Source organism: Thunnus thynnus, chromosome 8, assembly GCF_963924715.1.
Source record: "Thunnus thynnus chromosome 8, fThuThy2.1, whole genome shotgun sequence".
In the NCBI taxonomy this organism is placed as follows: Eukaryota; Metazoa; Chordata; class Actinopteri; order Scombriformes; family Scombridae; genus Thunnus; species Thunnus thynnus.
Genome location: NC_089524.1, coordinates 8,854,857 through 8,871,425, shown reverse-complemented (window position 1 = coordinate 8,871,425; position 16,569 = coordinate 8,854,857). Strand labels below are relative to the sequence as shown.

At 38.0% G+C, this 16,569-nt stretch overlaps 1 protein-coding gene and 1 long non-coding RNA gene across 3 annotated transcripts; one reads left to right on the top strand and one right to left on the bottom strand.

Moving 5' to 3' along the window:
• Positions 1-3: 3 nt before the first annotated feature.
• LOC137187465 (uncharacterized) lies at positions 4-4,024 on the top strand. Of its 2 annotated transcripts, XR_010929214.1 has the most exons (3): positions 4-130; positions 1,770-3,613; positions 3,722-4,024. It is a non-coding gene; the product is annotated as an uncharacterized lncRNA (long non-coding RNA). The 2 variants fall into 2 exon arrangements; XR_010929213.1 differs by having other exon boundaries at positions 1,770-4,024.
• A 101-nt stretch (positions 4,025-4,125) lies between these two features.
• On the bottom strand, positions 4,126-10,886 carry si:ch211-262h13.5 (uncharacterized protein LOC571127 homolog). The gene is made up of 7 exons (XM_067596361.1): positions 10,581-10,886; positions 9,381-9,491; positions 8,867-8,954; positions 7,562-7,728; positions 6,937-7,044; positions 6,292-6,378; positions 4,126-5,348 (listed from the first exon to the last, which is right to left on the bottom strand). The coding sequence occupies exons 1-7, from the start codon at positions 10,812-10,814 to the stop codon at positions 4,860-4,862; spliced, it is 1,284 nt and encodes a 427-aa protein (XP_067452462.1). The 5' UTR covers positions 10,815-10,886; the 3' UTR covers positions 4,126-4,859.
• Positions 10,887-16,569: the final 5,683 nt, after the last annotated feature.

The window sequence follows — 16,569 nt, the reverse complement described above, 5'->3', positions numbered from 1 at the left end:
GATTAACAAAAGCTACGTTTTATACAGAATCATTCGCCACTTCTGCAAAATAGGCTAAAGTATTCCAGTAGCAGTATGCCTTGACGTGACAATTACATTTGTAGAACTCTCCCGCCCCCTACAGCATAAGGTAAGTCTGTGCTGCTTCTCTAAAATGTAATAGCCCCTAACAGTAATTAACTACTTGTACATATTCTGTTCTAAAAAAAATCCAAACAAAAACAAGGCTGTGAAATATGTTTCCATAGGTCTATGTGTTTATAAATTCTGAACTTGAAAGTGGAAATTACGCGAAACACTTGAAAGCAGCAAGAGGTGTATTAAACACTTTTAACAGTACTGTGCAAAAGTTTTAGGCACTAAAAGTAAAATGAGGATGCTTTCAAAAACAATGACATGAATAGTTTTTATTTATCAATTAACTTCATGCAAAGTTCAGTAAACAGATGAAACCTTAATAAAATCAGTAGTTGGTATGAGCAGCTTTGCTTTTAAAACAGCAGCAGTTCTCCTCGGTACATTTAACACAGTTTTTCATGGTAACTTGCAGGTAGGTTGCTGTAATCATGTTGGTGAAAGATGTTCTTCTGTGGATTTATTATTTAGGCCGTCTCAGGTGCTTCTTCGTGTAATCCCAGATTGACTCCATGATGCTGAGATCAGGGCTCTGTGGGGGCCATACCATACCATCTGTTGCAGGACTCATCTTTCTTCTTGTTGCTGAAAATAGTTCTTTATGACTCTAGCTGTATGCTTGGGGTCATTGTCATGTCATGAATAAATTTGAGACCGATCAGACACCTCCCTGATGGTACTGCATAATGGATAAAAATCTAAACATCTAAAGTGCCTAAAGCTTTTGCGCAGCACTGTATATTTAAAATATTTTATGATTTTATGTCAAAATGCAGTTTGTTTGTTTTCTATAATATGCCTTTTTACGCTATCAATGCATCCCAGTGTAGCACAATTCAAGATGCCACATCTCACAACTGTCATAGATAAATGTTGTATTTACCAAGACCTACCAGCCATATATACTCCCTTAACAAAAACAAAACATTTTGTCTTGCATGTGTTATATGTCAGTTCATGTATATATATATATATGTAGATAGATACATATACTATATGTATCAATAAAAAGTTGATCACAAAAAACCCCAAAACATTTTGTCTCTAGTACAATCTAAAAATCCCCAATGGTGGGTCCATGTTGTCTGCTAGATCTGTCAGCTGTGAGAGGGTGAAAACATTGACAAGCTTATGCTAAAACATGTTTTTGCTGTTATTCAGCCGTTCAAAATCTACAAGCTACTGTTGTCTTATCGGGCTAAAGCTAAACTCAGTGTATCACACAGTCAGCACACAGTAACTCTGGGAGTGGGATCATTGCCTGGGATAAATTGTACAAAAAGAATTTGCTGTCAGTTCAACAGGAGAGGAGGGATCAGATGGTCACTTTGCCGTAAAAAATTAACCTCTCCTGTGGCACTGATGATTTCCTTTTATGCAGTAAACTGAGACGGAAACTAGGGAAAAGAGATAAAAGAGGGAGTAACTTTCAGTCCCCTTCAATTAACACCAGTTAAACCTCAATTTTCTTCTTATCTTCAAAGGTGTCTAGAATGAAAGATTGCCATCCAGTAGTCTAGAAAGACCACAATTTTACTGCTACAAATAGAAATGTATTAGTGTTATTAGTTTTTTACTTGTACTTGCTGGACACAGTGCATAAGGTCATAATTTGTCTTATGTTCTTCCAACAGGCTTCATCAGTCCCAGGCATTTTCTGTGGGTTGTTCACACCTTGATTTCACATGTAAATCACCAACTAGGGTTACAAGACCATCATATGAGTTTGACTGGTATGTGAATGGATGTCAAGGCAGCATGATAAGTTGTTCTGGTGAGCAGTGTTACAGCCTCTCTGTTTTGAGACAGTTATTCCAGCCTTTTTCACTCATCTTTCAAACCGTCTGTCCCCTCTGTCCGAAATGTGTACACTGCCGTCCTCAAAGGAGTTTCCACTGTCCTTTAAATGAAGACAGACTGCTGCATCTTGACCTTTGGGGTTGACTCAATCTTGGCCGTGTTTCATCTGCTGACATATCGGTCTGTGTATTCTTCATTGCTTTGTTCTGTTTATGTGTGGATGAGTGTTTTTTTGTTGTTGTTGTTGTTTTTCAGCAAGTTTCTGGCTTACTGTGTTGCTGGGTTTGAAACATACAGGAATGTTGTGTGAACTGAAGATCCTGAAAGACACTCCGGCCATGTAAGGGATGACTTATTGCATCTCCATTGCTTCTCTCCTCTGTGTTGGTCTGCTCTTTCTAACAGTTCTAGTTGCTGTATTAACAAATCCCTCTTAAGGCAGCTCTAAGTTTTTAAAGCTTCATTGAGATGTTTGCACTTCTTGTCTTTCACCTCAGTGCTACTTGGCACAGTCTCAGCCCTCACTGGGTGTGAAGTAAAGCTGTTTCTAGCCCAGGCATCATGTTTTCCTTTTCTACAAGGGACAGTGGTGTGTCTAACAATCCTTTAATAAAGGTTTTTGACTTTTTGTAAAAATTCTGTTCTCATTCTTGGCCAGTGAAGGTCCTATGACTGAACTGTCACAAGTAGCAACACAATTATACTATGCAAGTGAAGACAATATTGTATGTCAGAATGTCCTGCCTTTTAAATAATTCGGTCCTCATAAACATTAATTTTGGGGTTTCTTTGCCACACTTTGTGTTCACTCAACTTAGTTTTTGTGTTCCCTTGAAACATTGTAGGCCACACTGTAACAAATTGCTGTAAAAATACAGCCAAATTCCAACAGTAAGGTACTATTTTTTCTACATATGGTAAAATACTGTAAATTCTGATGCTCTTTGGAGCCAAAACCAAGAATGGATATTAACAGTAGGCTACTGTAAGATTTGACAGCAAAATACAGTATTTTCATTTTCGCTGCTGCAGTAATGGAGGGACAGAAGCCACATGCAACCATCGATAATCACCGTTCATCCTCCTTTTGTGAAATCAAACCAAAAGGTTAATAACATCTTACTGAGAAAATAGAAGAACAGTGACTACATTTAATTTTTTCTAACATTAAACTGGTATAATCCTAGCAAGCACCTGACAGGCACAAGAGAGCATTTTCAGAGAGTGTTCTTCAGTTGGAAGTTTGAATTACTAGTATTAAAACATTATGTTCACTACTGTTTGCAAGTCTAGTTTAAAGATTATTTTAGGATGGCTGTTTTCTCTTGAACTACACAGTGAATAATAACATTAGTCCAGCCTTGTGTATACCCTCGCCTTGTTTATCCCACTTGCATTTCATAATTAATGATAGCCCACTGTCTAAAGCACAAATTCAAATATGTAGCCAAGTTGATTAAGATATGTTCGCTGCTGAGCCCCAAAAGATGGAGTTTTTATATTGGTTATTTTAGCTCAACCCAAGTGTGTTTCTAAGCTGTAGCTACCTTACTGCAAATATACTGTTTGTTGCCAAGCTGTACTAAAACCTGGGACATAATAGGTAAGTTGTTACATGTTGTTTTGTAGTAATGCCTAAGAAGACAAGCTCACAGAGAATCCTCATCACCTCATAAAAGTAAGTTAGGTGTCGTTGTTTAAAATGTTTATCTCTCCCATTTAATTGTTTCATTTCTCTTTCTCTCACTCTGTGCTCGATTTTTATTCTTGTTTCTTTCTCACTCAGTGAGCTGTGAGCCTGGAAGCCAACCTTCTGCCAATTATAACAGAGGACATTTGAAAGCATTACAAATTGTGTAACCTGCAATCTGTTTGTTTGCGCTTTTATAGTTTTAAACAGTAGTTTGTAAAACAGTTTCTGTTTAGACTCATGACTAAGTTTTACTGGCAGCTCAGGATATTATAATTAACAGATTTACACTGACCCCCTTTGAAAGGGCATGAACCATAAGAATTATTCTTTCAAACATACTTGAATATACCTGGCATATTTGACAGCTTTTGAATAAATGTTCAGTTCCATAAAACAGTCACTTATCTCATCCTTGTTGTAATATATTTTAAAGGTTACGCATTTTAAATGTAAAACTGAGCTGATCTCAATATTGGACCATTAAGATTGAAGACACGTTGTTATTTACAGTGTATTTCTGCAATTTATAGTTGTTTTATTAATATGAATAAGAAAAAAACTTTTGAGTTGTTGTAACATTTACAGTAAGAAACTGTTCATAAAGATTACAATAGTAATCTTTACTATTAACTATCTTTAGTTCATAAAAATAACATATTGTAAAAATACAATATGTTACTGCAGGCCTAGCTACAGTATCAAACTGTAAACCTCACATTCAACAGCAGAATACTGTAATAAATTTTACAGCACTTTACTGTTAAAGTAAATTACAGTAGTGACACTGTAAAAAAAATGGTAAAATGCTGGCAACTACAGCTGCCAACAGTTTACTGTAATTTTACAGGGAAATTTGTTACAGTGCAAGTTAGAAGAAAAATTCAATTGACACTTAATTATAAGTGTTATTGCTTTATTCCACCAAAATAGGTATTGTGAGTAATGTCAGATTTTTGGCTTAAGTTCATATTCAAGTATGTGACATTCCAAACAGGATTTACTCAAACTGTCCAAGCATTTGAAACCATTCTCAATACTATCCAGGTTTAAGCACCAGCTGTTCTGGGAATACTATTATAGTAGTAGCAATGAGGTAATTTGTAAGAGGAAATAGCATTCCTCTCATTAGCACAAATTGTTAAAGGTGAACACTTAAGTGCCATTGCGAGGGAGCGGACCAGTTAATCCATCGAATCTCATCAGATACACCAAACAAGAACAAACTAGCCCCTTAAACTGTGGTGTATCGAGCAGGACCAGGACAGGAGCGGAAAGGAGATGTCCCACTGGGGAAATCAGCAAGGAATATGGGGTTGTGAGAGGATGAGGTCTCCATCAACGCCTGCCGTTTCTTGCGGTCACGCTTCTGGTAGCGGAAGTTAAAGGGCGGACGTAGTGCCACAAGGCCAACAACCTCTTCAGAGGATGAGACAAATGGCCCAGCACCTGGTGGTCGCTGTTGAATGCCTATTATACCTTCATCAGACTCACTGGAAGATGAGAAGAGGGGGTTAGAGGGCTTAGCACAACCTGGGGGGTTAAAGGGCGCAGGGGGAATGTGTGTTGGGTCAAGTGGTGCAGCAGAGGACGGTGAGGGCTCAGAGGTAGCAGGCTGCTGATCATTTCCTGGGTCAACGATCAGAGGCGGTACGGTCGGGATGGCGGGATCTAAGGGGAGGTCTTGACCCTGTGGTTGCACTGGTCTGAAGATGTCCACATTCTGAAGAGTGACAGACGAGATCACACAAAACGAATGTTTTACCCTCACTCTCAATTGTGGACAAAAGAGTTTCAGTCATGCAATATTACATTACACACCACAGCTCGAGAGAGGAGTGAGAAGACAACATAATTATAGTACCGCATGTGGTATAGTACAGTACCATACAATTTTAAATCTCACACATACGTTTAAACACACACAAGCACAACACACATTTGAAGACACAAGAATGATGTGTAAAATATGACAGAATAATTATATGGCCAGTGACATTCATTCAGAAAGTTAAATTATCTTTTTTAATGGTTGCTTCAGTAAAAATCTGAAACAAATCAAAGCATAAAACATTAATCAAATGTCGTTCGGGCAGCGGGTTATTACATTCCTAACTGCAGTGCTACAGTTTGAAGTGATTGGCACTTAACATTACATTTTACTGAAGTTTTTCCTCTTTACTCACCTACTGACATCTTTCAGTGCACTTGAACCTTCTTTTTTTGGGGGTGTTCATAGTTTTTTTTTCTGCTTTAATTGTTAAACCTCTTTGCAACACTTTTCCTGTTCTGTACTGAGTGCACTAAATTTACTCTTCTGTCATAGTTTACAGATTATGAAAGACAATGCTATTTTATTTGGTAAATTCAACAAGAGCCAAATTTAGTTGAAAGTGTCTGTCTATATAATTAAATCCCTGCATCTTTTAAGAGGAACAAGAAAACAGTGAAGTCTGCAGATATTGTATAAATCATTATGAATTGAATGTAGTAATATGCTCTGAATTTTTTGTTGTTTGATTTTTTATGCCTTTCATTTTCAGTCTTGACATTTTAATAATACGTATTTGTTGTAATTTGCTTTTCTGGATTTCAGAAATTATGACAATCCTCTGGTTGAACTCGCTCTGAGATAAACTGGAAAACATTTTAATTACTCCCTGTACCTGTACTTTGAACATCTCACAGGACACCTGAACGTCAGGATTGATGTTTATGTTTCCATGCACAGATCCTGCACAGAAACCTGCAGTCTGAGGAGAGAATATGATATATTGTGTTAATTCTTTTTGGGCTACTGGGTCATTGCAAGGACAAAGATGGAACAGGATAGAGCAGGGAGGGTAAAAAAAAAAAAGCATATAAACAAAAGCGGGAGAGGAAATGACAGGCTTCTTTTTAAAAGAGAATCAATTACTGCAGCCTTTTAGCGGAGTTAGTTGTAAAACTAGAAATTAATCTGTCATGTCATCAAGTAACACTTACAGGAACTGATGCAGTGATATTAAATGAGATGCTGGTTGATCGATGTATATTTAAGGTTTTGGAACAACATTAATTAGCGTCATAAATGTTCCATTGAAGTGTCAGATTGTCAGCATAGTAATCAATGTTTGTTATTAATGGAACTGTTTCAGACAATGTGGTTTGATAACTTCCCTTTTTTGTTAATAGAAGAGACGTTTTCATGTATCAAAGTCAAGATTAAAGTGATATGCAACTGTGAATTTTATGTCTAATATAGTATGTTTAATGTCTTGAGGTAATGTCAAATTTTGAATATAATTCCCTGGACTCTATGTGTTGAATACCTCTGTGTCGGATGTCAGTGTCTGTGGCTGGCACATGCCTCTTGCTGTCACTCCCTCTGGACACTCTTGGACTGTGTACTCCACAAAGGTGCCTTTCACTGGCACAGTCTGAAATATAAAAAGAAATATAGTAAGAAAAGGGCAAATTACACATATAAACACACAAACACACAGATACATGCAGATTCAGAAAGCTGGTATGGTGTTGAGCTGTAATGTAATAGTTATTATCCTGCTTTTAGAACCCAAAATAGTTACCTTAGGTGGACTATTGTACACAAAGAGGAGCAATATGCTGAGCTTTGGTCCCCAAGCAAACTGTTCAATTTCTCATTTCCTCCCAAAACAAAAGCCTGGCCTGACAGTAAGGTCCAAAGTGCTTCCAGTAATACTTTGCAACCTTGCTAGACTCTTGTATCATTATGGTTATTGTGTAGTAGTAATAGTACTCATCTGGTTCACAGAAGCCCAAAGGTGCACCGTGCTGTCTGCTCATGTACACCCTGAGATTTTTCTAAGTGTAATTTCCTGATAACCATTACATTCAGCACATTGTTGTGTAATGAAATCAACCCCAGAGCGTTGTAGCTCCCATCAAAGTTAATAACTCTATATCTAGTCATACTTGTGCTGCAGCTCTGGTGATCTTCTTCAACCCAAGACCTGCGGCCAGTTTGGACTGTCTCTTATAGGTTGCCAGAGTGATCTGAGCAGCAGCTATGGCCTCTTGGCTGTCTACAGAAAGCAAGTAGGGGCAGGTTGGACAGATCTTCTCGAGCTTCTCTGGGGGATCTGCAGGGACCAGAGGGTGATAATGTAGATGATTAAGTAAACATTTGTATTGAAATCACAACTAATTAAATATTACGTAATGTAAAGTATTGGCCTTAAACTTACAGTAAAAGCAGAATTATGTTTTGGAATCTCTGTTGTTATTGATTTGATAAAGCCTCAAAAAACCCTACACTCAAAGCTGTGTTTCAGTTTAATTTGATTTGTCATTTTGACTCGACATAATGTCATAATTACATTAATGAAGGCTCAGTTCCATTTAAGTGTGCCAGTAAGCCGCGACTAATGTTATTAGATACATCTGTGTGTGATGAATAAAATTTGCCACAAAAATCTTTTAGATCTTTTAGAAAATCTTTTAGATTTTTCTTTTTCAATTACTTGTTGATGGGTCTTGCATGCTGAATGATGTTATTACCACAAATATTTGTGGTTGAATTTTTTTTGACTAGATATTTTCTTCCTCTGATGTTTTTCCCCTTTGGTGAGGAATTGAAATCAGCACCCTTTCACTTGCAATATCAGTGAGATGCTACATAAATTCTTTAAGAAACAGAACCATTTTTGGAAATATGTTGTAAATATTTTATCCCTGCATGCACTTTGATATATCACTAAATCTTAGAGTTTATTTATTAGGTACAAGTAGACATGGCAGTTGGAGTTCACATAATAAAGTATGTATTGACCTTGCACTATTTGTGGCCATGATCATCCACTATCTATCCACTGCAGATCCACTGTTTTGACAACTTGCTCACAGTGGTAGTTTGAGCTTTCCAATTATTTGATGGCTGATGAGGTTTGTCTCACCCATTTATAGATTTTCTTACTCTGTACATTGCAATTCATGTTACGTGTGTATCTTTGTTGGCAAAGTGTGAATGTAATTAATAGAAATTTTAAAAAAAGAAACAAATCCATACAGTATGTCACACACCACAATGTGGTACAACCCATATTGTTCAGTGTCACATCACTCTATGATATCATATTGCTCAGTTTTACTTGATTTAATCACACAAAACTTCTTGAGCTCACACTGTACCATCAGAACTACCACTCTGTGCTTCATCACAAAACTAATATATGACTGAATATCAGTGTAAAACTCCTAATAATAACTGTTTAACGTTACCTGGTACTAGCGTGCAGTCGTAGCTGTACAAGTAGGTGTAGCCCTTTGGTGTGTGAAGAATGGTGGTGTTGCAGTTGCCAGAGATTTGCTAAAAACAATAAAACAGAATAGATCTTTGGTTGTCAGGATTTTGCAGCATGTGACATAACTAAAACTTTATGTCCATATAAAAGTATTGATGAGGCTGCATTATTGTGAGTACTCTATTATTGTGTGTGTGTGTGTGTGTACTTCTATCTTATCTTATCTCTATTTGTGAGGGCCAAAGTTAGTGTATATATTCAGTGTAAGGACGTTTTGGCCACGCAGAAAAGGCTATTTGTGTGTTCTTCTATTCTTGTTCTTCTATTTGTGTTCTTTTTAGGTTTAAAGATAGAATTAGTTTTAGGTTAAGCGTCAAGTAAGTAAGTGTAAGATTTGGGGCTAGGGAATGCATTATGTCAGTGAGAGTCCTGACAAATGATAGTCTAAGTACAAACACTTGTGTTTGTTTGTAGATGTGTGTGTGTCCTACTGTTTCCATGAATGGTCTGATGTCACAGCGTTTCCATGGTTTTGGGCTGCCTATGTGACACTTGGTCTCCAGGACATCCAGGTCCAGATAATATACATTGCCTGCTGGGCCCTGATATGCACAAACACAAGTAATAGGAAAGAGGAGGTACAAACATTGTTGTGTGGTCAGATTTTCTAGTATCATTATCGTCAGTATCATGTTTTGTATTTTTGTTTATGAGCAAAATAGCAGCGTTACTCAAATGTAAGTGAATATCCAAGGCTCAGATGTATGAGAAGTCTTCTCTCAAGTACCTTCATTTGTTCAGTTACATCTTTAAGGAACCATTTAGGAGCTGCTCTGTGTAAATCCCTACAATATTGATTCGAGCAGTAACACTGAAAACAAATGTCAACACTTTGAGCAGGTGTAACGGCAGCCTTCCAGGTCATGAAGTTGAACTGAGCCCGTTAAAACCTGACCGCAGTTGGACAATAGCCTTCAGCAGCTGACAGCATGAAGTTCATAAAGCCTGTTGTGTAAGGTCTGTCCCTGCGGTCCTGCTCTGAAATGACCTGGACTTTATTAACAGTCACTTCAGTCGTAAAGGCCTTTATTCATGAGGCGTGAAAAGAGATGTCTTCTCATTTCATGACATAAAATTATGTGCTTCGATTTTAATGTTATTCGTATAATGTCGTTTATTATAAGCGACATGTACTGATGACATGGCAGTCATTCACAACAAAGTGCACACAACAAATATTTATTGTTTTTAGTCTTTTATATAAATGCCACTATTTTTCATATCTCTGGTTTAGTCCAGTGGTTCTAAAACTGGGGATTGTGGACTACAAGGAGTCCTTGAGAAACAGAGTTTAACTTCATTATCATTTACTCAGAGTGAAAGTCAGCACATTGTGACAATTTAAGAGGATGATTTTCTGATTAGAACTGATGTTTCACTGTGCACAGCCATTTATAACAACAAATCTTATAAAATGGGCTCCCACTGACATGAAAATTGACCACGGCTGGTTAAATCTATCAGTGTGTGACTCTGTTTTACAGGGATTTTTGGTCTATCAGCAACAAAAGAAGGGAAAATAACCTTTCCACCTCACTTCCCTTTTTAAACATGAACAAATCACCCACTGACAGAACATTAAAACAACCTGAAGGCAGCATTTCCTGCCAAGCATTTGTCTCTCTACTTACCTGAGCATGCAGGTGGACATTTGCTATGCGGTTGAGGGCAAACTTATACCCCTCAGCACGATCCTCATTGATGTAAGTGACAGCCAGACGAGACAGCTTCTCCACTGCTTTGTCATTACAGGGGATAGGATTAAGTTCAATGGGTGCCAGTGAAAAACCCTCACCATACACACACAGTATCTGAATGGATAGCTGGGATAATAGCAGTAATAATGTACAGATGGATTTGTCCATGGTTGCAGAGGTTCATGCAGGAGCTAAGAGATGAAGCTGGTTTAAGGTGAAAGTTTGTTCTGTTGTGTTTGCGTTCGGCCCAGGCAGTGACTTTTGGAATCAAAACAGCACAGAGATGTTGAAATGAAGCCAAGGACAAACTGTATTTGAAGGCAGAGGGCTGACATTTGTGAATGAATGTCATTTAAATGGAGTAACAGTTAATCGTTGATTACAAATAGAGGAAATTACAAAAATGTGATTCATAATACACATATGCATGCACTAATAAGACTGAAGGTTATTTTTGCTCCCAGTGCAGACTTTTTAATCCCAATCAAAAGGGTCTATGGATATATTTGTGTATTTATGCAAACCCAATTCATGCAGCACGTCCCTCATTACATTATAGGTAACAACAAATAAATACATACAGCACTGGCTCACTTTTTTTTAAGACTGTAATATGAGCATCTCACCACGAGGGGTCACTGTGTGTCTAGTGTGGTGTATAGAGGGGACTCTACTGTTACACTGTTGGTCCACGAGGCTGAACTGGGTTAATGATTCACTGATACCCCATTAATTACTTTCAAAATTAGACTGGCTGTTGTCTTAGAACCTTGTAACTCTGATACTTGCCTTCTCTGCCTTTATTTTACCAAATATAATGATTAAGTGGCCCTTTCATCATGAATGTATTTCATCATGGTGTATAAGCAATGGTAATTATTCCAGCTGTTCCAGACCAGTGTGTTGTTTACAAAAAATAATTCAGGGCAATGCATGGGATGTGTATTTTTTTTATTTCAAAGTAATAAATAGTAAAAACCAGACTGTACTGTGTGCTATGGGTGGGGTTCATACTTTTGGAGCAGTCAGATTGGTTCCATTGTTCATGACAAGATCGATTAATGTCTGTGACTGCAGTTGAGTACAGTCTAGGACATAATGAAGCACGTACACTCTATCTCTGTCTGCATCTCTCTCTCTCTCTCTCTCTCTCTCTCTCTCTCACACACACACACACACACACACACACACACACACACACACACACACACACACACACACACACACACACATTTGATTTAAAGTGTAAAACAAAATACATGCATGATTAAAAATGTTGTCTGAGGACACTTGAAGAAAATGTAATTTTCACCAGCCATGCTTGAGGCATAGCTGTAGGGAGAGTATGTTGTTCTGTTCGTACCAGACTGAAATGTTCCAACATCCACTGGACAGATTGGATAATACTACAGATATTCATGGTTCCCAGATGATGCATCCTAATTGCTTTGGTGATCCCTTCACTTTTCCTCTTGATCCACCGATGTCTCAACTACGGAGCCCCTAAGGGAACATGGGCAAAAGAATATACAGTATAATGCCATAGCATGCGCGCGAGATAAAATTCATTCACACATTTTGATTAATTCGTGCGCACTGGATAATAAACAGGGAGCCAGCACAACAGACCAGCCTTTCTCCCCCGGAGCATGAAGTGCAGTGCACCTGCTTCAACTATCGGCTGTCATCGACTGTGGCTGCCCACTGCTCCTAAATACTTAGGATGGGTATGCTGTATAACAATATAATAGAATGGGTAAGGATAGGATGCAGAGTATAAATTCTTGTTATATAAAATGTTCTTGGAAAATAAAGAAATTCTCATTCTAACAGGATGATGAATGGATTTCTGCAAGTGTCAACAAGCACTTAACAGTCCAAGACTAACTGATACTCCCTCTCAGGACGGTAAATGTGAACACGGAGTTGGAACATCGACAAAAGGTTTGTGACCTCACATCGGTTGAACCCTTCTGACACCTTTTACTCTTGCCCGGCGCCACCAGGGGTCTTAAAGGGGCTTATAGCCTTCTCAGTTGTTATTTTGACTCCCTGTTTAAGCTTTGTGTATCTGTATATAAAAAAGCAAAAACAACAAAGTTATTTGCGGTGATACATGCGTCTATCGCTTAGCTGTTGTTTCAGAACCATGGACAGTGCTGTTTGTGGGGGCGCGTGCGCCACAAACAGCTGTTTCCACGTGCCTCCACCTGCTGATTTTGACAGAGATTCATTCATAAATTCAAAAAACATTTAGCGCTCTTTTCTGAGTAAAATGTATTTTTTGGTTTTGAAACAGTAGCCTTTTGTTGTTGTTATGTCTTTCTAAGGCTATTGCATCGTTAAATCATTGAATTTCATTTTATGTATAAAATTGCCCCCTTGCAATTTTTAACAGCCTCCTCAGTCACTTCATCCTGACGCTGGACCTGCTTTTACTCAAAAAGTACCAATACCCAAATATAAAAGTACTCCTTAAGTAAAAGTCTTGCATTCAAAATCTTACTTAAATAAAACACTCACAATGTAAATTGGCCCCACTCATTGTTATATTTATTATATTAAGATAGAGAGAGAGAGAGACAATTCCTGCAAAAAATATTCATCCTTCTTGAAATTTTTCATGTTTTATTGTTTTACAACATGGGGTCAAAGAGGATTTAATGTGACATCTAGGATAATCACAGCCTCATGAAATTTTAATCTCAGTAACTAGTGACCTAGGCCATTGAAAGGATGTAGGACTTGCCTAAGTACATTGACAATAAATGGGATTTCCTGAGGTTTTTTCAGAAAGGAGTGCTCGCTATCCAGTCTCAGCTGTGATTCGATGTTCCAACTCTGTGTTCACATTTACTGACCTGACGGGGAATATCAGTCAGTCTTGGACTGTTTAGTGCTTGTTGACACTTAACAGAAATCCATTCATCATCCTGTAACAATCAGAATGTCTTCATTTTCCGAGTAAACTGTGTATAACAGGAATTTATACTTTGCATCCTATCCTTACTCATTCTATACCCATCCTAACTATCTAGGAGCAGTGGGCAACTAAAGTCTGACACCCAATATTTGAAGCATATTTTTTGACTGGGGTCTTTCCTAGTTTTATTCTGGAACCAAAGAGGATGGCCTCTGTTTTCCCTAGGTGAAGAGACAGCTTGTTATCAGAAAGCCAAGTCCCAACATTTGAAGCTCCTCATTCAAAGACTTTTCCACAACTACAAAAAAGGTCAGCTGAATAGGCATTCTTCTCTTGAGGGACCCCACAGCTGATAGTTTTAGCTTTAGAAAATGTCCCATTGACATCCACAATCTGTGTCCTTCCAGAGAGGTAAGAATTGACCCATTTTAAGGCCAACTTGCTAAACCCCATGGCATTTAGCTTAAACAGCAGCATACCATGATCTACAGTATCAAAGGCCTTTTGAAGGTCTAACATGACTATTCCACAGAAATTGACTGCATCAACTTCCTTTCTGATGTGGTCCATTAGATATAAAAGTCACATTTTGGTTCAGTGGAATGAGATTTTCTGAAACTTGACTGTAGTTCAAATAAAATGTTGTGACTCAACAAGTATGTATTTATCTGTTCATGTATGATCTTTTCGATGACCTTGGAAGGGACACTTAAAATTGAAATTGGTCCTTTCTCAAACTTATTACTCCTCTTATAGAGGGGAATGACTCTTGTACTCTTGAGATCTGTGGGTACTTCCCCTTGCTCTATAGAGAGATTGATTAAATGGGCTACAGCAGGCATAATACATTCTGCTGCATCCTTTAGGAACCTGGCAAGTTTAGTGTCTAAACCTGTTGCTTTATTGTAATTCAGTTCATTCAGTCCCTTAAGGACTGTATTCTCCATTACTCGGTTAAAATAAAATGAGTCAGCTTGAAGTCCTTGTTGAGAATAAAAGCTTTGTACCTGTGTTTCTCCATACAGACCTGAATGACAAAGGAGATCCTTCACCAGACTGTTTGCAACTGATATAAAGTATGAGTTCAAACATTCACTACTTCACTTTTAACTGATGTAGCTTTACTATTAATGTCAAGACTAAAACTGCTGGGTTTGGATTTTAGTCATTTCCTATATCCTAACTCTTTTAGAGATTTCCACAGCTTGCATGAGTCATTTCTGTGTTCAATTATTTTTTCACAAAAAAACATATATATATATATGACTGTCTTTATCGCCCTGTTCACTCCATTTCATAATCCCTTATATTGCAAAAAACTAGACTCATCCCTGGTTTTCTTAAAAATGCAAAGCTTAAATTTCTTAACTCGCTCAACTTTAAAATGTCATCCATTACCTAAGGCTCTGTCCTCTGTTTGATTCTGATTATCTTAATTGGAGCCATCTTATCCACTACTTTAAAAAAAATTGATTTAAAATGTACCCAGGCTTTATCAAAATCACCACAATTTAATACAGTGGACCAATCTGCTTTGTTCATACTCTCAATGAGGGAAGCTTTGCTGTAGTTTTTTCAGAGACCTGATTTTCATTGTATTATGGCACTTAAAAACATTTTTCTGTATCTTTCTAGTAGCATATATCAAAGAATGATCACTAAGACCATATTCCACCACTCCACTTTTGCTAATCCTTTTTGCTAATCCTGGTCCTATCTGACACTGAATAAGGTCAAAATAAGGTCTATAATTGTTTGAGTAGTAGATGTAACTCTAGTGGGTTCATTAATTAACTGGTGGAGATCAAACATTTTACAAAATTTAAAAAAATGCTTTATAGATTGCAGTGTCCTTGTTGAGAACGTCCATGTTCAAATCCCCTGTAACAATAACGCTGCCTAAAATCATCACAATTTGAACATGTCTCCTCAAGCAGTTCATAAAAGTTGCCCTGATTAGGAGGACGACAACATGTCCCTACTAAAATAGGCTTGCTTTTGGGTAAAATAATATCCAACCACATGGCTTTGATGAGCTCATTGTTTAAGTCTGTTCTGATGTTACAATCAATGTTGGACGTGATATAAACACAGACACCTCCACCTTTGTGATTTCTATCTCTCCTTATCACAGTGAAATGCTCGATTTCTATTTCAGAGTCGGTTATGAAATCATCAAGTAAAGATTCAGTCCAACATATGATTGCCTCTTTACTCTCACAGGAGATCATAGCAAGTGTAATCCCCTTGAATCAAACAGAGTCCAGGTTTATGGCATCCTTCCAAACCTCATTGTTCACAAGCCAGTTCTGAGATGAGCTTATAGTAGTGTCAACATCACTTCGCCTACACTGGACCGTTACTCCTTTCCTCGTCACAGCCGGAATTTCTACCGAGTCAGACCCACCCATCACGCAGCCATGCAGCTGGCAGCAGCTTGGAGATGGACCCCCATCTGAGGGGCCTTCCAAGGTCTCAGTGTGAGGAGGCTGCGTCCAACTCTCCACCACCCTTGATCGAGATCCATGAGACTGAGCCAGGGACCTTGCAAAGTCTCGAGATACCCGTACCAAGCCTGCAGGGTGTAGTTAATGTCTGCACCTCGGCTTTCATTGAGGGGGGTTTGATATTTGTCTTGCCTGACCTAGGCACTGATGGATATTGTCCGACAATAGGAGACACAGAGATATTACTAGAAAAATCACTTCTCTGTTTGTCCATATTTTACACCTTTTTTCTTGTGGCGTAGGTGTTGCCAGGTATGTGAAATGCTGTGCGTTACCCGACCTCAAACTTGGAAGCTGCAAGTTTCACCATGTTTTATACTGTTTTATTATTTATTTAGCAGGTTAGCCTGTTGAACTTTGCATTAGCATATTGCATGGCTAATATGGATAGCGATGTTGAACTAAAGTAATACTGAGGGACAGTCAGAGAAAATGTGTGAAAGTTAAGCCTCATTTGAAGCCAACTAAATAATGACAGTAATAGGTTGGATGG